Source organism: Leuresthes tenuis, unplaced genomic scaffold (genome assembly GCF_036924035.1).
Source record: "Leuresthes tenuis unplaced genomic scaffold, fLeuTen1.0.hap1 SCAF_3, whole genome shotgun sequence".
NCBI lineage: Eukaryota > Metazoa > Chordata > Actinopteri > Atheriniformes > Atherinopsidae > Leuresthes > Leuresthes tenuis.
In genome coordinates this window covers 29,274,982-29,298,815 of record NW_027325357.1, presented here as the reverse complement: position 1 = coordinate 29,298,815, position 23,834 = coordinate 29,274,982, and the positions used below count along the sequence as shown (strand labels likewise).

At 40.6% G+C, this 23,834-nt stretch overlaps 2 protein-coding genes across 2 annotated transcripts in view; both read right to left on the bottom strand.

The window, feature by feature from the left end:
* epha8 (eph receptor A8) overlaps positions 1-23,834 on the bottom strand; it is a 162,287-nt gene that overhangs the window by 90,595 nt on the left and 47,858 nt on the right. The window contains exons 3-4 of the mRNA XM_072382925.1: positions 12,423-12,476; positions 463-606 (exon numbers count right to left, since the gene is read on the bottom strand). Of these exons, the coding sequence (XP_072239026.1) occupies positions 463-606; positions 12,423-12,476 (198 nt within the window). The remainder of the gene's footprint in view (positions 1-462; positions 607-12,422; positions 12,477-23,834) is intronic.
* Positions 1-23,834, bottom strand: part of cunh1orf50 (chromosome unknown C1orf50 homolog) — a 274,707-nt gene that overhangs the window by 230,051 nt on the left and 20,822 nt on the right. The window lies entirely within an intron of this gene.

The following is a 23,834-nucleotide window of genomic DNA, read 5'->3' as shown; positions in this document are numbered from 1 at the left end:
AAAAAATTTGTTTCCTTTTAACTTGTTCCCAAAACTGTCACAAGAGGCACCAGTTGCCCAAACTTGTCAGCCTTTCACAAACAAGACTGTTTGTGAAAGGCTTTGTAGAACAAAACTCTACTGCAGACCTACGTTTTGGTCAGCTCTGTCAAGTCTATATTTGTCCTGTTAAAATTAACTCACACCCTGCGCCTGGATCTGCAGCAGGTTCTTTTTCTGAGTTATTAGATGGTGATAATTAGTGCTGAATGAAAAGTGTTGAAGTGTGAGCTTGCACATGCTGAAATGTTAAAATATCAAAGCCGTCAACAAGGAAGAGAATATTTCATATCATAGCTGAGTTTGAGCTGATAAAGTTTATTTAGGTTTATTACATGAAAACTGATATAATTTAATCCCTAACTGTAAAGCTCATTCCCCTCTGTCCGCCCTCTCTTCTTGTTCTGAGAGTCTGTGTGTTACCTTGCAGGTGCCCAGTACTCCAGGCATGCTGTTGCAGTCTCTCAGGGTGAACTTGACCTCAATGTAGATCCTCCTGGCTCCCTCTCGAGGTATCCAGCCCGTCCTCAGCCAGTTGTTCTGGCTGGGGCTCATCACGTTACAGACCTGATTCAGAGTAAATGTTACTGTATAATCAGCATCAGCAGGAAGATAGTCATAAAAAAAAACAGGGTGCCATGTGCCACATTGTTATTTTTTGGAAATCTCGATCCTTTCTAAGATTCACATCCCAAGTTTGGTTCTATTTGTTGTGAACAGCACAACATTCAGGTACACACAAAACCAGAAACCATCATGGATCTGGGATCAATATCACATGATCTCTGGAGTAGAGGGCTGCAAATCTTGACTCAAACACTGCGGGATCGGGATGCAGTGTTGCCAGGTCACTTCTACCATAATTATCGTATTTGTATGATAATTTTGCCCTGTGCATGATGTATGCAGTACAGTTGCGACAGGCCTCTCCCAAAAAAGGCCACATATATGATAATTTGACCATTCTGTGAATGTGTGATTGTAATCGGTTGTAATCTGTGGAAGTGAATCTTGACCATAATTCAAATTAAAATGGTTTTGCAGAACTGCTTCGTCAAGAGTGCTCAATCTTTCACTTAATTAAAATGAAAAAGAAATAGACATTTGAGATTTAATTTTCAAAATATGCCACAACAAATAGATACCAAAATTCAATTTGAAATGTCAAATTTGAAAATTAAAATGCATTTGCAGAAATGCTTTTTCATTTTAAGAATGTGGCTACATTATTGGACTCATAAATTAAATTAGTAATCAATCCTTCCATTTGCATTTGCATTTTCTTCTTCAAGACTGCACATTATTGCTTTTTCGTTTTCATGGTCTGCCCGCAAAGTACTGCCCATGATTCGAAAACGAAAAAGCATTCTGAGCGGCGCAGCAGAGTGACGTCAGCTCTTCTTCAGCTCCCTGCTGACCGAGCTACCCATCTTGTTTGGTAGGGGGCGGTGTGCACATCTGCATTGCATTACATTCCAAACGTGCCGGGAAATTGACTGAATTGCCGGGTCTTTAGAGGACCCATCACAGATCATGGTGCTCCCTCAAATTGTGCAAACACGGTTAGAATTAACTGAGCAGGTAGAATCTAATAATATATCTGAGTCTGATGCCTGTCGTTGAGTAGAACAAGTCAGTGAGCTTGGCTGCATATTCTGCCGTCACAGATTTACACATTAATGACGTTGCCATAGTAAACCTCTGTTCAGTCCTGGAACGGCTGGATGCTGTGAAGCCTCAAATGGGATGAGGACGACAAACCATCAACATCCCATTCGAGTCCATTGAAAATTATTTATTGAATGGTTTAAAAATAAAGGAAATAACGGAGCTGTTCGGTGTAGGCCACCAGACAATCCGTCGGAGGATGCAAAGCAAAGGATTGATGTAGCAGACTCCTTATTGCTCTTATTTGTAAAGGCACCGTGTCCACAAATAAACTTAATTGTTGCCATTTGATGCTTTGTGCCAAAGTTATAACCTGATCATTGTTGATGTGACTGTCACTAAAAATAACTTTTATAACTGTGGAAGGGAGGAACAGGAAGTCCAGAACTTAGAGCAGGCAAATGGGGTGGAGTTAATAAAAGGGGCTGGAAGGCTCATTTGGGCCTTTCTTCCTGCACTGACACACCTGGGAGCAGCTGTGCTGAGGCCTTTGTTTGAAGCTGAGTTGGTAGGCTCTACTTTTTAGATGTTTGAAAGCATGATTTTAATATTACTTGATCACTAGAGAATTACCATTTGGCTGTTTATTTGTGGTATGAATTGTTTGTAGGCATTCTGTGTTGGGAGGGGACTGATCTATTGAATGGTTGTTTAAAGACATCAGCCAAGAAGGAGGTACGCTTAAGCAGTGCTGAGATATTTGAAAATAGATTTTATTCTTTCTACAACAAAACTAACATGATTATCTAGGTGGCTGTAGCTCAGGAGGAAGAGCAGTCACCCACCAATCGGAAGGTCGGTGGTTCGACTCTGGCTTCCCCAGAATACATGTCAAAGCGTCCTTGGGCAAGACACTGAACTGCCCCCCCAGTGTATCATTGGTATGAATGTGTGTATGAATGATTAGAAAAGCACGTAGTTATGAATCTTAAGACGTGCTGTGTGAGTGGGGTGAATGCGGCATGTAGTGAAGCGCTTTGAGTGGTCAGCTAGACTAGAAAAGCGCTATACAAGTACAAGTCCATTTACCATTTATCTCTAAATGTTGCCCCCAGTCACCTGCATGCCCAACTGGAATGAAGGATTATGTTCCAGTGTGAGGTTTTCAATGGAGATGTGTCTAAAAACGCCAACCACTGTTTTTCCCAGGTTTATTGAGGGAGACTGCGTAGTAGTGCGGCCATTTGTGTGCTTTATTGTATGGTTTGTCACTTTAAGATTGCAGTGTATAGGTAAATTGTGTGTGTAGTGGTATTTCAGTCATAAATTGTCATGTGTTTGTGATGTTTTATCTTGCTGTGCATAACTTCAGAAGCCTCCCGTGCAGTCTAGTCCCAGGGTTGTTTTCCTTTTAACTATCTCATGTTTGGTTTGATTGTATTTTTTTGTCTTTTATAATTTACTCACTCTAGAGGTTAGTATTTTATCAAAAAATATATTGTTAGTAAAATTTATATTTTTTATATAGCAGTCTCTGGTTCCAGTTTATTCTGGCTCTTTGCAGTTAATGTCGCTTGGTCACATTTGGCGTTGTTGCCAAGACCTTTATAGAGATTGCGTAGTTTTTTTTCTTTTGCAGTTTTGTTTTTGTCCTTAGTTTGTATAGTATAAAAATAAGTGTAGTGGGAAAAACCGTGGTGGCAGCAAGTCCAAGTCAGCTCAACGTCTTCAGGACATCCACTTCAGGATCCCAACATCGCTACAGTAAATCTTGTTCTGTGATATGGAGGATATTCAAGCTATCATGGATCAGGTACGGCAGCTTCAGGCTGAAAATGAACAATTAAAGTCACAGATGGCAAACCAAAGTACTGTTTCACCTCAAGCAGGGCCATCTAATGACTATGCCTCCACTTCAGCAAGTGTCAGCGGACTTATCCCTACTGCTCCCCCAGTACAAACCTAGTTTGTGTATGTTCCAAGAGAGCGAAAGTGCTCCAGATTCTCCGGTAAATTGTCTGTTGATTTGATAACTGTTGAAAAATGGATTGAAGAGGCTCGCAGGTGCCTGGCAGTTCGACAAATGTCTCAAGCTGAACAGGTTCTTTTTCTGTATGACCAGTTAGATGGAGGTGCAAAAGCAGAGCTTGAATTCCATGATTTGGCAAATCGAGACAATGCCGATAAGATATTTTCAATACTGACTGAAAATTTTAGTTGTTCCCAGTCATATGTTGCTGCAACGCTTAATTTTTTCCAGCGCAGTCAGAGGGAAGGGGAATCTCTTAGAGACTATTCCCATGTTTTAAAGTCACTTATGGATGTAGTTATTCGCAAAACACCAGGTGGCATCCCTAACTCTGATCAAAATTTGCGTGATCAGTTTATAGAACATGTACATGATGACACGCTGCGGAGGGAGCTGAAACAGAGCGTTAGTCAAAACCTTACGATGTCCTTTACTACGCTCCGTGGTATTGCCATCAGGTGGGCAGAAGAGGGCAGAAACGGGAGTAGACAAAGGGCTCGTGCGTTTTCTTGCAATACCTACACCACTTTAGAGGACAGGGATGTAGCCGAGACTAATGCTATCACTGCGCCATCTCAGAGCGACTTGGCTGAGCTTAAAGAATGTCTTAAGAAACAGCAGGTACAGTTAGATGCTATTATGAAACATATAGGCATCTTAAATCCAATCAAACATGTGCAGATTTCACAAAAAGAGGGTAGAGACACAAAACCTTATTGTTTTCAAGCTGATGGTAGACCAATTTGTCTGCGGTGTAATAAACCAGGACACATAGCACGTTTCTGTAGGGTTCAGATACAGTCTGCTGTAGGTCCCACTAAAAGCTCAGGATGTCAAGCAACAATACAAGCAAACGATGCTTTAGCCACCTCAGTTTGGCCACAGGAAAACTAGCACCCTCTGGTGTGGGGAGCCAGACACCAGGAGGGGGACTTTCAGGCTCAAGTAATGGGGATTCACCTGAATTGGTCGGAGAATGTCCAGTAGTGAAAGTGAGCATGGGGGGCATCTTAGTTCCTTGCTTACTGGACACCGGGTCCATCGTCTCTACTATTACAGAAGACTTCTTCATCGAGCACTTTCAGGCACAGGGTGAAGATAAGTTGAGACAGTGCAACTGGCTGCAGTTGAAGGCTGCAAATGGATTGGGAATCCCTTACATAGGCTACTTGGAGCTTGATATTGATGTCCTGAGTAAAACCCTCCCCCGGATGGGGGTGTTGGTCATAAAGAGCCCACAAGATCCTCGTATGAGAAAACATAAACTGTCTGTGCCCAGGTTGCTTGGTATGAACATCGTTCGACGTTGCTATCATGAGTTGTTTGTTCAGCTTGGTCCTGATCTTTTTAAGTTTCCCCCTTTTAAAAGCTGCTGGTTCTGGCTGGAAAGAGGCTTTGTCAGAGTGCCATTCCATTGAGTTGCTGCAGGAACAAGGGCACTTAGGAAAGGCTACAGTCCAAGGTCGATCTGTACGCATTCCAGCAGGCTCTTTGAAATTAATTCCTATTGTCTATTAATTACTAAGTCCTGCTGCTATCACTCTTCCCTCAGTCTTACTGGAACCTCTTGAAGATGGAAACTGTCTGCCTCCAGGTGTACGGATCTCTAAGGCCCTGTTGACTATTAATCGGGGTATAGTGGAAATACCTGTTGTCAATGTTGGTTTACAGGATGCATGGCTCAGATCTAACACCCCACTGGGTGTATTGCATGTGGTTCACACAGTCTCCTCTGTGTTCAGTTACGTTGGAAGATGAGGATTGAAGTCATGTGGCTATGGTTCAATCAGTCACTGCTGATAATAGCGCACCTCTTGATCTCTCTGTCTCATGGCCTAACCTATTGTCTGAGCAGGAGCAGCAAGGGAAGACACTATTAGAGAAATATTCAAGAGTGTTCAGTCAAGGAGAAGGAGATCTGGGCTGTACGACACTAGTAGAACATGAAGTTCCTTTGATGGATGACATCCCTCTTCGTCAGCGCTATAGACGGCTGCCACCCTCTCAGTATGAGCAAGTGAAGGCTCACATTCAGGAGCTTTTATCTAGTGGCATCATTCGACCAAGCTGCAGTCCTTATGCCTCCCCCATAGTCATCGTCCAAAAAAAAGATGGGAGTATAAGGTTGTGTGTGGATTATAGGCTCCTTAACGCTAAGACAAGAAAAGACGCATATCCACTGCCACGGATAGAGGAGTCCCTGGATGCCCTGGGTGGGGCAAAGTGGTTTTCCACACTTGACTTGGCCAGTGGATATAACCAGGTGCCCATTGCTGAAAAAGATAAAGCCAAGACAGCATTTTGCACCCCATTTGGACTCTTTGAGTTCAATCGGATGCCTTTCAGGTTGTGCAACGCACCGGGTACTTTCCAGCGACTAATGGAGCGCATTTTTGGTGATCAGTCGTTTCAGTCACTTCTGTTATATCTTGACGATATTGTTGTCTTTTCATCCACCTTTGAAGATCACCTACAGCGCTTGGAATTGGTCCTGGTTCGCTTGCAAGAGCACCACCTGAAGTTGAAATTAAAAAAATGTCAGTTTTTTCAACATGAGGTCAAGTACCTGGGGCACATAGTGTCAGCTGCTGGGGTGGCCACTGACCCAGACAAGATCAGCGTGGTGTCAGAGTGGAAAAGACCCACCACTGTAACCGAGCTCCAGTCCTTCCTTGGTTTTGCATCGTATTACCGTCGCTTTGTGGAGGGGTTTTCAAGGCTTGCAGCACCACTACATCGCCTTGTGGCAGATGTAATTGGAAGCAAACGTAAGTCCAAGGGCCACAGCAAACGCTCCATTGGGGAGAACTGGGATGAAGAGTGCGAGCAGGGGTTTCAGTCCTTGAAGGAACGACTAGTTAGCGCCCCAGTCCTTGCCTATGCTAATTTTGCTAACCCCTTTGTGCTTGAAATTGATGCAAGTCATGTAGGACTGGGTGCAGTATTGTCACAAGACCACGAAGGCCACCGGAGACCTATTGCCTTTGCCAGCAGAGGCCTTAGACGCTCAGAACGCAACATGTCCAACTACAGCTCAAGAAAGCTAGAACTGTTGGCCCTGAAATGGGCAGTGACTGAGAAATTCAGGGAGTACTTGCTGGGCAATAAGTGCACTGTCTATACTGATAATAATCCCCTGAGCTACTTGAAAACAGCCAAACTTGGGGCTGTGGAACAGCGCTAGGCCTCAGAGCTAGCTGCATTTGACTTCGAGATCAAATATCGTCCTAGCACTGCAAATAGAAATGCAGATGTACTGTCTCGACAGCCTATGCATGACTCGATTTGTTCTGTAACCCCTGGCACCCAAGTACCAAATATGATTCGGGAAAAAATGCATGGGCCACAGATCCCCCATCAGGATTTTGTCACTACTCTGGCAATTCAGGCTCTCCCAGTGCGGGAAAAAGCAGATCTGCAGGCCCTACAAGAAGCTGATCAAGTGATTGGTGCATTTAAGTCTTATTGGCAGCATGCAAGACGTCCATCAAAGCAGGAGTTGACAGAAGGGCCCAAAGATATTCGCAAACTTGTCCAACAATGGGACAGGATTTGCATGGATGGTGGTGTTTTATATCGCCATATTAGACTACCAAAAACGGGTGTAGAAATGTTTCAACTTCTCCTCCCTGAATGTCTAAAGAGTGAAGTGCTCAAACATCTGCATGATGATCATGGTCACCAAGGGGTTGAACGGACCATACACCTGGTGAGAGAGAGATGTTTTTGGCAAGATATTGAAAAATATTGCCACAATTGTAATCGCTGCCTTGTGGCTAAAGCCAACCAACTTAAAGTCAGAACCTTTCCTGGTAACATAGTGGCCTCACAGCCTCTGGAGATCCTTGCCATTGACTTCACTGTCTTGGAGAAAGCTGGTGATGGGCGAGAAAATGTCCTTATCATCACAGACGTTTTTTCTAAATTTACTCAAGCCTATCTGACTTTGGACCAGAAAGCCAGCTCCACAGCTCGAGTTCTAACTGAAAAATGGTTTTACATGTATGGAGTGCCCAGACGTATTCACAGTGACCAGGGAAGGAATTTTGAAGGCATTGAGAAGAGCCGCACCACACCATATCACCCAGAGGGCAACGGACAGTGTGTGAGATTCAATCGGACATTGCATGACCTACTTCGTAGCCTCCCACCTGAAAAGAAAAGGAAATGGCCACAGTACCTGCCCCAGGTCCTTTTTGCCTATAATACAACAGAGCATGCTTCCACAAGTTACTCCCCATTTGAGCTAATGTTTGGCCAAAAAGCTAAGCTACCTGTTGATTTCTTGTTGGGCTCCACTGACAATGACCTTTCCCCGGGCCCCACCCATGAGTGGGTAATCGAGCATCAGAAAAGGCTGAAGACTGCATTTGGTCATACCAAAGATCAGCTAACATTAGCAGCTGAACGCAGGAATAGGCTACTGACCCCAAATGTAACAGAGATACTGGCACCAGGAACCCTTGTCTTCCGAAAGAATCATCCACTTGGCCGTAATAAAATCCAGGATGCCTGGGACCATGTTATTTATGAGATTGTGCACTGTCTGGATGACAAAGGAAGGGTTTATAAGATCAGGCCAAGAAATGGCGCAGGGCCCGAGAAAAATATCAATAGGGTGGAGCTTAAAGTTCTCCCTTTGACTGCTGCTGTCGGCACTCCTGACTCCCCCTTACCTGAAGTGCATAGTTTTCCCCAGGAAAATGACAATGACATTGAGATGTTTGGAGATGGAAGTGAAATGGGCAGTTTAATAATGGTAAACATACAGCCCCAAAACTTTCACCATCCTCAACCGCCAGCCATACCTCCCAATTTGCTACCTGAGGCCACAGCACAGGTGGAGACCCAGCAAAACTGCCTGGCAGATCAATTACAGAAGTCTGTTCCCTCCCCCGTCCCTTTAAGACGTTCCAATAGGGCAACAGCAGGCCGCCACACTAACCCGTTTAATCTGCCAGTCTCTTCGCAGACAGACTGAAGATGGCGTTCCACAAGCATTCAGCCAATCAACTTATACAATGTACAGGTCGCATACGTGAAGTATTTATTTTTGTCACCGGGACGGTGACCTTTCAAAGTGTTGGTGGATGTGGAAGGGAGGAACAGGAAGTCCAGAACTTAGAGCAGGCAAATGGGGTGGAGTTAATAAAAGGGGCTGGAAGGCTCATTTGGGCCTTTCTTCCTGCACTGACACACCTGGGAGCAGCTGTGCTGAGGCCTTTGTTTGAAGCTGAGTTGGTAGGCTCTACATTTTAGATGTTTGAAAGCATGATTTTAATATTACTTGATCACTAGAGAATTACCATTTGGCTGTTTATTTGTGGTATGAATTGTTTGTAGGCATTCTGTGTTGGGAGGGGACTGATCTATTGAATGGTTGTTTAAAGACATCAGCCAAGAAGGAGGTACGCTTAAGCAGTGCTGAGATATTTTAAAATAGATTTTATTCTTTCTACAACAAAACTAACATGATTATCTCTAAATGTTGCCCCCAGTCACCTGCATGCCCAACTGGAATGAAGGATTATGTTCCAGTGTGAGGTTTTCAATGGAGATGTGTCTAAAAAAGCCAACCACTGTTTTTCCCAGGTTTATTTGAGTTTGTTTTTAATTTATCATTTGGGCAGGTTATTTTTTGCGGAGTTTTCTGCGATCTTTAAGGTGGGAGACTGCGTAGCAGTGCGGCCATTTGCATGTGTGCTTTATTGTGTGGTTTGTCTTTTATAATTTACTCACTCTAGAGGTTAGTATTTAATCAAAAAATATATTGTTAATAAAATTTATATTTTTTGTATAGCAATCTCTGGTTCCAGTTTATTCTGGGTCTGGGCAGTTAATATCACTTGGTCACATAACGTAGATCAGCGGCACTCCCTTCTATGTCCCAGCCGAATTGACTCAAGACATTAAGAAACCGGGCGGGCGGTTACATCCGCTGTTCATTCATGGAACAGGGGGTTTATTTCCACTGCTATGTCAGACCTCACGGATCCCTGACGTAGATCACTATAAACAACTAACTGTGATGTCATAAGGGATACAGTATAGTGAGCCATGATTATTAAAATAACTCGACCTCACCCGGCAACAAGGAATTCTGTTTTTGATTGTCTCGTGCCCGTATTAATGTGAGGGGTGAGCCAGCATCTTGGTCAAAATTCGCTTCCATAGTAATCAGCCTATTACAACTGTCGGGATTTTTTGTGAACCCTGAAGGCATTTCCATTTCCATGTGACAAGTTTCAAGCCAATCGTGCTTTTCTATGTGAGCTACGAGTGACGTGCATGCGTTTGCCTCAGAACTTCCTAACAGTAGACCTCCAGGCCTCATTATTTGGCTCATTAGTTCCCACTCGTCATTGTTTACGGGGACATTTAGCCTAATGCAACTGCTGATGCAAAGCCGTGAGTGTCTGTTAGACGCTATTTAACACTAGAGTGACTATAGCGCATCAATAGACTTGTTATTTTGGTTATGATGGGTGTACGATCATTTCCCTCAAAATACAATAATTTTGTGTCTCTGGTACAATAATACTACATTTCCCACCTGGCAACACTATCGGGATGTATCCTAGCGATAGGATGTCAATATATTATGTGGAAAGGAAGCTCAAAGGTCTTTACAGCACAAAGACAAAGCAAGGCAAGTCTGACATTTGGAGAAGTTTCTCATTTGCCCATGAATCTCTTCATTAACAGCCTATAAAATGACGTGTTTCCTCCTGCGGGGCGGGAGAAGACACTAAATAAATGCATTTCTATTATTGTGCGGGCATAAATTCTCAAAGTTTTGCGGGAGTGTAACACACACGTTGCGGTGCGGACGGGAATGGTCAGAAATTCAGCGGGAGCGGGATGAAGAAAACAGTCCCGCGCAGGGCTCTACTCTGGAGTATCATGAGAATTCTTTGGTGGTTTTTGTGGACTTTGGCTTTGGTTTTTCAGGCTTCTGGTTTTTCCATGTTTTGTCTTTATCTAGTTTTCATCTGTTATTTAGTCATCTGTTTTTTCAGTTTGTCTAGCCTCAGTTCTGTTTCTTGCTCCACTTTTCCTCTCAGTCACACCTATGCCACACCTTGTACAATGTTCTCAGCTACACTCATTCTTTAATCACTCTCTCCACAGTATATATTCCCCTTGGTTTCCTTCAGTCCTTGCCAGATCCACGCTGTATCACTTCATGAATTTCTCAGTCATTCGTGTTCCTCTTCCCGTTCTCATCCATGTCTTAAGTCTGGTACTCCTGTTCATCCTTAGGTTCTGTTTCATCAGATTTTTGTTGTTTGGATTTCTGGCTCAGCCCCGCCTTTTGTTACAGTTTTAATAAATAGGTTTAGTTTCTCCTCAACCTCCTGCCTGCGAGTCTGCATTTTGGATCTTTCTTCTCTCAACTCCACACCTTGTGACATCAACACAGTCAGACGTGTATCAGGTTTGAGCATTCAAGCTTTCTTTTAAAGTTTTTCTTTTGCCATTGGCTGCTTTAAAAAAAAAAAAAAAAAAAAAAAAGTAATTTCAAAAAGTTTTCACTGAATTTTAGAAACTCATAAACATTTCTAAAAATGTGGTTTATAGATATTATAGATATTAAGTGATTCATGATTAATTCATGCTTTACAGTCTGAGTTAAGCAGAGAGAAATTTACATTCTCAGTCTGTCACATTAAACTGTGTTATTAACCACTCACCCAAACATGAATAATTAAAAGAATCACGAAGTAAACAAAAACAGATCTCACAATGGTAAGAAAATAAGGAGTGAACTCTCCCCTAAGACAATGGTGGCATGTTTGACAGATTTTAGATCAGCTCATATGAATCACATTGATAGGTCGAACAGAGTTTTGATGTGAAATCACAAAAATACAATACATATTAATTATTTCTATCACCTTCCAGCTGTGGAATAAGTTTTTATAATAGTTAAATGGTGGAGCTTCCATTTTATGGAGGATTCAACCACTTGAGATACAGCATATTGGTGTAGCAAAGTACTGGTCTTAACATGCTCTGATTAAGCTGTCTCAGCTAAAATCATAAAAAAAAGTTTAAAAAAAAAAAGAGCTGGATGTTGCTGGTAGTCATCAACACTATCAAATTCCCTCTGGAGAAAATGCATCCTCTGAGTGTCCACTGACTTCGTTACTCCTGAAACTTAGATTCTCTGAGTAGGTGTGTAGTCTTCAAACCTCCGCAGGGTGCTGCTGGCTCTGCTCCTACGTTCTGTGGCCAGACCAGCAGATTTCAGTTTCACTCTTCCCAAAATTAGTCCCAGTTTACTTGCTCTCGTTATTCTTCTGCAATTTAAGTAGATTGCCCAAGTTGAGAGGCATCCATGTAAGACACCAATCCATGTTGAAAGCAAGATAGTTGCTTTTAGAGGGCTAATGCATTTTAGTAGGTCTATTTAATGTTCCAATGGAAGGAGTGGGGAAGGCATTTGCTCACCTTGAATACTCATTCCCATTGCATCATGAAAGCGTAATTTAGACTGGCACTAAAAATCCCAATGAGAAAATCTACAACGAGCTCTTTAATAGTCCAGCTCCACAACAATGATAATTTTAATACGTTTGAAGCACCTATTATCAAACACATATAACTTGTTTCCACACAAATCTCTGAATTGGCTTGATTAAGATTTTAATGTAGGCTGAAAACTTCTGTTCCACAGAAGTTTCTATATGAAATAATCCTAATGCCATATTCAACTGCAGAACACACTGGGCACATTACACACCTGGTATGTGTGGATTGGACTGAAGTACTCGTCCATCTCATTAATGGCATCCCACTGCACAGAGAGAGAGAGAGAGAGAGAGAGAGAGGAATATATTTCCTGGTTATTCACATGTTCACTAAGTTCTCAGATACACATGCAGCAAATCATACATCAGCAGTTTGTATATCCTCCATGATTGTGCGTTCCTTTGTGACTTCCCATCCACATCAAAGGATGATTATTAGCTCTGGCCTCACATTAAACATGTAATGATTCCTGACACACAGGCGGCAGTCATGGTAAAGTAGTAAATGTATCACATGCTAAATTTGAATCTTTGAGAGGGTGAAAAGTATGGTTTAGCTTTCCAGATGATTTGTGGTAATTTCAAGCGAATTTTTTCAAACAAATTATCTATGTGCCTGTGGTGAAGTGACATACCCCCCCCCCCCCCCCCCCCCCCCCCCCCCCCCCCTTCCACCCACACACACATATTTCCTGTCTAAAAGGTTGATGCTAAAATCAAGCTTCTAAACCGTGGCACACAACACTTAACATGTGCAATCATGTGTTCCGCATTTCAGCAATGCTGGAATTCCCTTAAAGTTATTCCAGCGGGACACATTTTCCACAAATGAGATTCCCCGCATGTATGTGATTAAATTTACGTTGTTTACTGAATCCCACCTGCGGGGTATAATATCATTACACAGAGGAACACTGACTGACATCTAAATGTGTTCATGTATGTTAAGCCACTCTGGAATTACTATATTCAACACCAGGAGCACAGCGAACCACATGGAATAGTCTGTTGGGCTCTTTCTTTGTGTTGGGTTGAGAGTTACTGTATAAGCTGCTCTCCCAAAGTCCTATCTACAGATGCCCAGGAAATGCCCAGATGTCTTGTACTATGACATGCAGGGAGATAAAGTTCAAATTTTGGGATTTATTTTAATGCATCAGTGGGTAGGTACACAGGCACACTGTTGCATTGTATGAAAGATGAATAAAAATAATCATCTTGCCATGAACAGACCTCAGCCTCTCAAAATACTGCTGTCTATTTTTTCCGCCAATAGTCTCAAATGCAAGTTACATTAACAAGGTATTTGCATACTGGGTGCATATATTTACATCTCATTTAGTGGTGCACTCAAACATATACAGTGTTAGAAAGTAGTTTTATTTCAGACCTTCAATTATTTTAACAGCCTCTTTCACTAGTTGTGGGTTGATAGTCAGTTTGTAATTTTTTTTATTATATTGCTTATATCAGTTTAGTTGGTCTCCCCATATAGATTAGCAATGCAATCTAACGGCAAACAAGGGATAGAGAAATTGGTCCATAGTCAGAAAGATAGCACTTTCGCAATAAATGCTCAAAATGTATAGAATGACAACTATTTGCTGCCTAAAAAGTTCAGGCCTGTGTACATTTTGTGACATGAACCTGAACGTTCCTCACTTTGTTGGCAAAAATGCTTAAGTAGGGAGGAAACGAAGGAAAATGAGTTCAAGACCCTGACGACCTACAGTCCTACTACACGTTTCACTACTTCTCCGTCATTCATGAATGGTTCGAGATAGGCATTAAACATACATTGTTAGGCTTAGAAATCAAATTATATATGGTTAGGGTTAGAATTTTCAAAATTCATGGTTAGTTTGATTAGTATGGTATGAACACTAAACAAGAAGCAAAGGAAATATCACAATTTCAAAGCCTGGATTGTGACATCGCTATTGTTTTGGAGATATAAATTGATTTAGCAATGACATGTTTTCTGATGGGATGAGGCTGGAGTAAGAAGTCATCATAAGTCCATTTTTTTAACATCATTTCACCAAAGTACATACACTGACTTCATAAATATATCAACAACATTAATCCTTTGATTAAAAAAAGAGTCTTGGTTGTTGTTATATTGTCATATTAAGAAATCATATTTTCTGCTCCAGTAATCTAAACTATTTTATAAATGATTATATTGCTGATGTTTGGGTGCATTTATATCTTCTTTTGTTCGTTTTTGGTTTCCAGTATTATCAAGTCCCTCGTTTCAGTTCCCATTAATACAGAACACACTGACATACTGCCCAGTAATATGACATGATCCTAAATGATCCAGTGCAACTGGGTAGAATTTGGACTCAGTTTGATTAGGTTACTTGGTCAAGTCTCTTTCTTCAGAATAAAGTCAACCTGTGAAAGGGGTTACAAACCAGTGCTTGGGAAATGGAGTTCTTTTCTTAGATGCGTGTGTAAACACACCAGGGGTTTATACCTGGGGTTGGGTACGGTGACTTGATAAACAAAAGAAAGAAAAAATTACAAGAAAGTCTCGTTACACTGAGGAAGAATATATATACACAAGAGGTGGTTCAAAACTTTTGCACCTTACTGTACGTTAATTTCAATCCTAACTATGCACCTTTAACTCCGAACCCCTGGCGAATGTAAACAAGATTGAAAAATCAGGTGGAAAATCAGTGGGGAAAAAAATGACTGTGGAAAAGAGTCTGCAGGAAGTCTCAAACTAGCTATTTATGGATTAATGTCTTTTGCCAGCCCCTCCTTATTTCTCATAATTTTTTCATATTTTTGGTCAACACAGTGTCGACATCGTGATGTAGCAAGTGTCAGCACCATTACATATGGATGTGTGTCGTACCCAAGTTGGATGTCAATAAAGAAATAAGGAATATGGAAAAATAAGGATTTAAAAATGTCTACTAATTTGAGATCATGTTGGAAAAATTTTCTGTAGACTGCAGCTGGAGTGAATTTGAGGCAGATAAAGTTTTGAGAGGGATTTGATCATGTAGTGAAAGAAATTTTCACTCAGTAAAGCAAGACTTAGAGACTTAGAGAATTATTTTAAAAGATGTAGATATTTTCATCTGGGTCTTTAGTGTTGACTTGAACAACAGATTGAATTAATTTAAGCATTTCAATGATAAAGTAATCTAAATTTGAATCAATCCTGACTGTCTGCCCCTGATCAATCTGCTTTTCTCTTCTTAACTAACATTCTTAGACAGCAGCTTAGATTGAGCTGTAATTTTTATCATTATATATAGCTTTGTGAGAAGGATCAGATTTACTTGTCAGTGATTAGAACAGAGCCTGTTAGCAATGTGGTTGTCATGTTTGAGAGACCTGGATGAGATGTACGCATATCCACACAATGGAAAGGATGGATTCAGCTGTCTGGATCCAGGCAAATGTGCCCAAGCAACAGCACCAAGGTACCCATGTCCCTCTCCATATCCCTTTCTCAGACGAACCACAGCAAGGATTACAGGTTTAAGTGGGAAAACTATTACTCATCAGACCAAAACCGACACTCCGCTGAGTCATGGGCAGAATAAATGTAATCGAGCACTGATCATTTTGTAAGTATTACACGCCTGGTCACACCCAATTCACATGCATGTATGACTTATGAAAAGTCTTTAACCCCAGTGTTACCCATGATCCTGCTGAGCTGACGAACCTTGTGCGGGTAGCAGAGTAATTGAAAGGGAAAGTGTCGACCCCTGGAAGCTTCGGGATGATCTCTGCTGAACTTGCCCTGGATAATACATTTGGGGTTTCCTACAACTTTCTCTCCTCAGCCCTGACTCACCCCGAGCCCCCCCTAGAGGTACTCACACCATCCCCCCAAACATGACCAGCCAAAAACCACTGGGATAATTAAGATGTAGGAAGCCTTACCCATCTGAATCCCTCCAATCCTCTCATCTTTATCGGCTGAATTGAAACTGCCCTTGAACTTGTGAAGACCCTGGCTAATTAGTGGGGTTTATAACCTCCCTTTCTCCCTCATTATTCTGTCTTGCCATAAATGTGCTCTCAACCTCTCCCCTCATTTTTTTTTAATATTCTTTAGCTCCTTACAGTTTTCTTGGGAAAATGAAAATCCACAACAGCCAAAGGCAGACTGGAGAACGCTGTACAGCAAGCATTGATTGAATGAGTGTGAACCAGACTAGTTGTTTATAAGCTGTAAGCTTTGTGGAAGTCTATCCTACTCTTCCTCTGCAAACAAAAATAAAAAAGAAGAGGATGTTTATCTTCTGAGAACACAATAAGGCAGTTCTCTATCATGAAAGCAGAAATGCAGTGTAGACTGGCTGACTTAAAATGCAGAGTGTGTGTGCTCAGATGTGGTGTGCGTCAAAGAGAGTGAAAATTAGAGTGAAGTTCAGCAGAGAGAGAGAGAGAGAGAGAAAGATATGCTCGGGTGCAATATTAATTGTCTGTAAATTGTGTTTATTTCCTGCCTGTCAAGTCATCGGATCTCTCATCAGGAGAAATCAAATGCGGCAGAAGAGCAAAACCATTTCCTCCACACATGAACATAACAACACACTGTTAGTACAAACACATATACTGTACAACTGTTGAATATTCATCACCTCTGCAGTAAAAAGGCAAAACTCCAAAACTTCAGGGTTAATCTCAGGTTGTTCCAATTTTCTTTATGAACAGTTTTGAAATAAGTCAGATGATCTGTCAAACGAGCTGTACGGCTGTGCAGTAATCGATGCACGACAAGGAAGTTCCAGGTTGGAATCTTTGCTGGGGCCCTTCTGAGTGGACTTTGCACAGTATCTGTGTATCTATGTTGGTTTTAACCCAAAAACATGCCTCCTGGGCTTATTTTCAAAATGAACATATAAGACACATGAATTACTGCAGCAGACTGTGGTCTGTAAACACCTGATCCTGGGTGTAAAACTGACTGTAGTTAAGATAATGACAATCCAAAACACAGCATTATGCAGATGATTAGAAACCTGAGTACTGTTAAAGTTCTGTAGCGATAAGAGATTTTCACTGTCCATGTAAAATAATTTCAAAATGAAGAAAACCAGGACACAACTTAAAACCAAGACATAAATGAGCATATAATAATCTGTGAGTGTACAGTCAGTCTGACGGACTTCTTAATTTAGAATACATCTACGATATGACAGCTTTTAAGAGCTTCAAGAGAATGAAAACAGGGAAATACATTGTTGTCGTCCTTTAACTTCCTCCTTTAGCTCAGAAAACATATATAAAGAAGCCCTATGCCATATTCCATTTTGCCACCCATTAGACAGTATTTCCACAGAGCACTGTGTCATCTGTACACACGATAATGCAATCTCTGCATTTTCAGATCTTTACACATTGCCCCTTTGGAAAATGTTCTTCTTCAGAGAAGAAATTCACAGTATTGCAGATGAATGACATAAACAAAGAGAAAAGGCAGGGAGACTGAGTGAAGACTGGGCTATGTACGCCTGTAGTTTTCCATTGTGATCCCAGGCTTAGTGTGTCATTTAAATGTCAGTAAAGAGAGTAAAGAGAAAGTAAGAGAGAGATGAATAGAGATAAATAGCTCACTGTTCATATTCAGACTCTAAAGCTCATACTCCAAAATGCCCTGAAAAGTACTATAACTGATATAAGAAAAATCTTATTACATAAAACACAAACCAGGACAAAAATGTTTTTGAAAAAAAGCTGGTCTTTTCACACTTATTACTTCTTGTATTTTCAATCTGAACCTTGTGAGTTCATGCAGTCCTCAACTGCTTTAGCCTCTACCGACTCTTAGTTGCACTTAATACTCGTCTGACCTACGTTTCTCTGATTCTCCTCGCCTCCTTTCTCACTTTAAACACAAACTCTTTTGTTGTCTTCAGTCCATTTACTGCTGTCACTAAAAAAAAAGAAGTTTTCAAATCTGAGCAGTCTGATAATTGGAAAAACTGTTGAGCAGAATAAAAGAAGGAGTCACTTGATAGCTGGCAGCTACAGCGCGCCAGCTAAACTCTGATATACATCTGACATCATGTTGTATGAAATCTGTATCATGTTATAAAAAAGATTGATAAAATAGACAAAAATATTTATTCAAAATATGTAGAGAGGAACCACAGGAGGGGAGTCGATGTCTTTTATGCTCTATTCATCATTGCTGTTTCAGATGAAGCTGGATGGAGCTGCAACTGCAGCATAAACACACTCATTCTTACTTGGAGTCTGGTGATCTGATGGAAAATATCTCATTCTCAGTTTTTATGTCTTACATAACTTACAGTTTCAAACAAACCTCCTCTGAGGCTTAAAGACCACATAAACAAACTGGAAACTTTTTGAATAAATGATTTTCCGTCACTGTTAATGATGAACTGTACATATCTTTATTCTTGGGTATGTCAAACAAAAGCCACATCTAGCTGATTAACAGATTGCCTTTCAAATTTCTCCTGCTTGATTTCTCGTTTGGCTGCATCAGTTTGAAATTAAAAGAGTAGACGAACATCTGCTATGATTGGTAGGGCAAGCGTGAAGGTTTTATGATAAATTAGATTAGTTATGTTCAGAAAATCTTCTTGTTAGAGTGAATTTTCAATATAGAGGCCTGGGTGGAGTAACTTTGCAATTTTTTAATTGTACTGCAATTATATTTGTGAAATACCAATATTGTGCTAGCTTAAGAAAAACTTTTCATAAACTTTATTCTGCCATGTAGGTTCAGAAATTAAAAAAAAACTTGTTTGAGAAATAACAAAAGTAGACTTAGAACTTTATAGCAGTGCAGTTTTGAAAAAGAAAATTTATTTTTTTATTAATTATTTTCGTATTAGGACATAAAAAGTTATCTGATCCTTACCAGGTCTTAAAATGAGGTAAATACAACCTTAAATGAACAACAACACATGACATAGAATAGTGTCATTATTCTATTAACTATTAATAACACTAAGACAAAAAGTAGAAGCATTGTGGGAAAAGCGACGTCCAGCCTTACTGCTTCATTAGAAATTAAGAGGTTAAGTAACAGTCAGGTGCTGCTGATTAAATACACTTGATTAACTGATCATCAGTAAGTGTGAGCACCTCTATAAAAGCAGAGTTTGCTGGTCTGGAGCATTCAGCTGTGTGTTAACACAATGCCAAGGAGGAAAGACATCAGCACTGAGCTAAAAGAAGCAGTTGTTGCTGTCCATCATTCTGGGAAGGGTTATAAGGCCTTTTCCAAACTATCTGTCCATCATTCCAAGGTTATTCACAAGTGGAAAACAATCAAAAAGGTGGTCAATCATGCCAGTGAAGACAACCCAGCAAGCTCACTCCAAGGTCAGAATGTGAAATGCTCAGAAAAATGCAAAAAACCCCAAGAGTTATATCTCAGACTTTACAGGCCTCAGTTAGCATGTTAAATGTTAAGTTCATGACAGCACAGTTAGAAAAAGACTGAACTAGTATGGTTTTGGAAGGGTTGCTGTTGAAAGTCTCTTCTCTCTAAAGAGAACATGGCCGCACAGCTTAGGATTTAAAGTTACAACTAAACAAACTGCATACTTCTGGAATAATGTCCTTTGGACAGACGAGACCAAAGTGGAGATGTTTGGTCGTAATGCACAGTACCATGTTTGCAAAAAACAAAACAATCGCAGCATATCAGCACAAACACCTCATACCAACTGTCAAGCATGTGGTGGAGGGCTAATGTTTTGGGCTTGTTCTGCAGCTACAGGATCTGGACACCTTGCAATCATTGAGTCCACCATGAACTCTTCTATATACCAAAGTCTTCTGGAGTCAGATGTGAGGCCATCTGTCTGACAGATAAAGCTTGGCTGAAGGGTCACCAACAGGACAATGATCCCAAACACAGCAGCAAATCTAGGTGTTGTGGTGGTCCAGTCAAACTCCAGACCAGTCCAGATGTTCGTCATTTCTCATCGATTAGTCAATCAGTTAATTCTAATTATCAAGACCAGATCTTTTTTTCCAATGTCCTGATACATAAAATCTTAAAATTGAAAGAGAGGGTACTTTCATTTTGCCATAATTGTATGATTCATGTCATGGATGAAGAACTGTAATTTAGCTTGTCAAAAAGATCCATCAACTTGACCACTGAGCAGTTTCTAAATAAAGACCGATTCATACAGTTAAAAGCTCCAGTAAATCCTGATAAGTGGAACTAAAGTTGAAAGTTGTTCAAGATTTTATTGTCTTGTGTCATCCAGTAACTTATCAGTCTCACAATTAATGCACCACCTGGCAGACTTCTGCACACAGGCACCAAAGTTTTCTTCTGTTGCTTTAAATCATTCAGAAGCTGCAGACTCAAGTTTTAGGAAGAAAGGGATCAAAGGAAAGACAAAGCTGATGAATGGAGTCTTCTTTAGAAGATCTAATTTCAGATTAGTTTATGTGATGGAGGGTTCTTTAGAGCTTACAGACAGAGAGAGAACAGGGAGGGATACAAAGAGGATGATGAGGAGAGAGTAAGAAAGAATTGGTGGGGTGAGACGGTGGTGTGTGTGTGTGTGTGTGGGGGGGGGGGGGGGGGGGGGGGGGATGGGTATGACGACAGAAAGAGAGAGAGTTCGCAGGTGGCATTTCCAGGCTTAATACAAGGCTCTATGTGAAGTAAGAGGTATGCATATTAACTCAGTTGAAATATCAGGCCCTGCCCAACACCTTTCTGGCTCTCATACTATCAGCTAACACATCCAGAATGGACTTAATAACTTTGCCCCTGTGCATGTTGGTGTGTGTGCATATGCGTGCCTGTCTGTGGGCTCTTTGACAGGGATAACCTTTCTGGAATAGGATTGTTAATTGCAATGGTCTGGGATCAGTGGAAGAGATGATGTAATTGCTATCCATTCAGAGATGGCACTGTGTGTATTAATGTGTCCAAAAAGATGATCAAAACAGTGCAATAAAGAAGAGTAAATAATTTTCTTTACCTTTCAAAATGTGTTTTAGAAAATTGTTTTTATGTAAAGTGAACTCACTGAGAATTTACTGGAAAATACCATAGTTTACAGGAGAGATCCATGTCAGTGTCTGTTCATGGTCTCCTTTCACCCAACCAGGAACAATAGATATATTTGTCCAGTTCTCTAACGTGTAGTGTTACAATCCATGGTAAGAAATTGTGTGATAGCAATACATCAATAGTTTGGTGTTTTGTGTAGGCCATAACAGGTACTGTGATCTATGAGTTGAAAACTCAGTAATACATACCATTATTAAATGGGTGAAATGTAATACTTCTGAGCATTCTCACATGCATTATCATGTTCTTTTAATTTCAACGAGTATGATATGGATAGTCATGTATCATGAATAAGTGTGGTTAAAGTAAAATCTCATTTTCAGATATAGCATCCAAGATCACATGTGGAATGATACAACCACATTTTTTAGGGAAAAAATTTAGACCGTTTTAGCCGACTAACTAGAAGTCAACACCGCCCTCTTCTCACATAATTTTTATTTTTTTTGTCTATGACACAGTTTCACATTTGTCCTCTTCTCCTGAAAGACCTTCAATCCAAGGTCAATATGTTCTAATTATTTAAGTATTTTCTTCTGCACAAGTGGCACATGCCACACAGTAATACAGTATGTAAAAGCAGCATATTGTCAAGCTTGCCACAGGCTCAATTTTCTCAGTTACCATTTTCCAGACCGCTTTGTTGAGCTCACAATGTGTGAAAAATGTGACACGAATATTCTCCCTGGTTTATTTCTGCAGCAAATATGTGGGGACACGAACAAGAAGTTTTCAGAAATTGTTCACTTATTTCTTCTGTGTCAAAATAGGCAACGTGAGCCTTGAGAACTGGGCTAAATACGGTTGACTGACTGTAAAAGACACACTGCAAGTACTTGAAAACACGTATTATTTCTTAAAAAATTAGGGCTACAAATAACCCCTAATGCAAAGCTCTCTGCATACACAAGCTATAGGAGGTACAAGACACAAAGGCCAGATCATTTCATTCCAAAGAGCAAAAAGAAAATGTCTGTAAAATCTCACTGAGGCTGAGGCGCTCTTTCAGGTACCTTCTACCAAACAGTTTGTATCCACTCTCGCACACAGTCCCCTGCAGCTCTCTCAGACATCAAGATCCTGAGACCAGCCAATGATCCAGCTCATGCAACGCATCTTTGCCTTCACCTGGTGTGCTTATTGAGATACATATTTCCAAAGAGCAGCTGCAGAGGTGTGTTTGCACCACCATCAGAGAGCAGCCTCTGTACTGTGTTCTGCCACGCCGTCGTCTTATGGGAGCTTGTACAGCCAATTACACCGCAGTGGACAGACAACATGAGGCCAACAGAGACAGTTCAAAGACTTGCTGAAGGCGTATTGAGGAAGTGTGTAATCAGATCTGGAGGACAGTGCTGCTGATAGCAGCAGAAAGGTTCCCAGAATGCTGGAGTAAAAAAAAAAGCAAGCTTTCTTATTCAGAACAGCAACTAAGAAAGTTCAGCATTGTGTCAGTTAAGTCGGAGCACATTCTACTGAAATACCTCTTTAAGTAGAATTATTGTTAACATCTCAATAAAACATTTAAAGGGTACGTATTAAGAACAGTAAAGTTCAAGAATTGACAACAGCTATATTACTACTGTATTATCATAAAAAAATGTACAGGTTAAATAGATCAATTTTCCTCCCCTTTAAGCTTTTAAGATAGAACAATCATTGTTGATGGTCAGTGTTCTTTTCAATAATGTTGGATAATGTTGAAATAATTCTCAAACTCTGAGAGAACAAATAAGTAAATACATTTTTGATAAACAGAGGATAAAAAACTCCAAAAGTTCCAACTCTTGGAGGGAGTTCATTGAGCTATTTCAGTTGAATTCTTGCAAACAATTATGTTTTCTCTCCAGATCAAGTAAAGGGGGAAAAAATTGCGTGAACAAAAAAAAAAGCAGCATTAATTGTAAGTCAGAATGAGATCTGCTTTTCTGCCCATTACCTTATGTTGATATGTATTTTCTGAAGAAAAGTTTGCTCTCCTTGCTGTGACAACATGCATCATCATCCTGAAAAATGAGCTCAGCATCATCAAACCTTTCAATTGATGGAAAAAGTTTCCAAAATTTCAGTGTCCACGTGTGCATTTACTGTAGAGGTAATGACTGCCATCTCTCCTCGGTCCTTCACCTGATATCAGCCCCATATCGTTAGTGATTGTGGAAATTAGCTTTTTTTATTCAGGCAGCCACCTTTATTTGTTTCATTGAATCTGCACCAAACATGATGCTTAAGTTCCAGCATCATCTCCTTGTCCAATGCAGATTGGTGATTCATCACTGAATATCGCTTTCATCCAATCATCCACAGTTCCTGACAGCTTCTCTTTAGCCCACTGTAGCCTTATTTTCTTCTGTCAAGGTGTTTTAGATTTGGCTTATTTGAATGTAAATCCTTTAGCTGATTTCACACAAAGTTTGGTCAGAAATATTAACTCCTGTTTCTCATTCATTTCGTTGTGCATCTTCTATTTTCAGACATATTGTTTTGCGTTTTCTGTTCCTCCTTGGTTGACCTGTATGTTTCCCTTTTACAGTCTTCACATTTTATTTGTACTTGTTCTAAATTT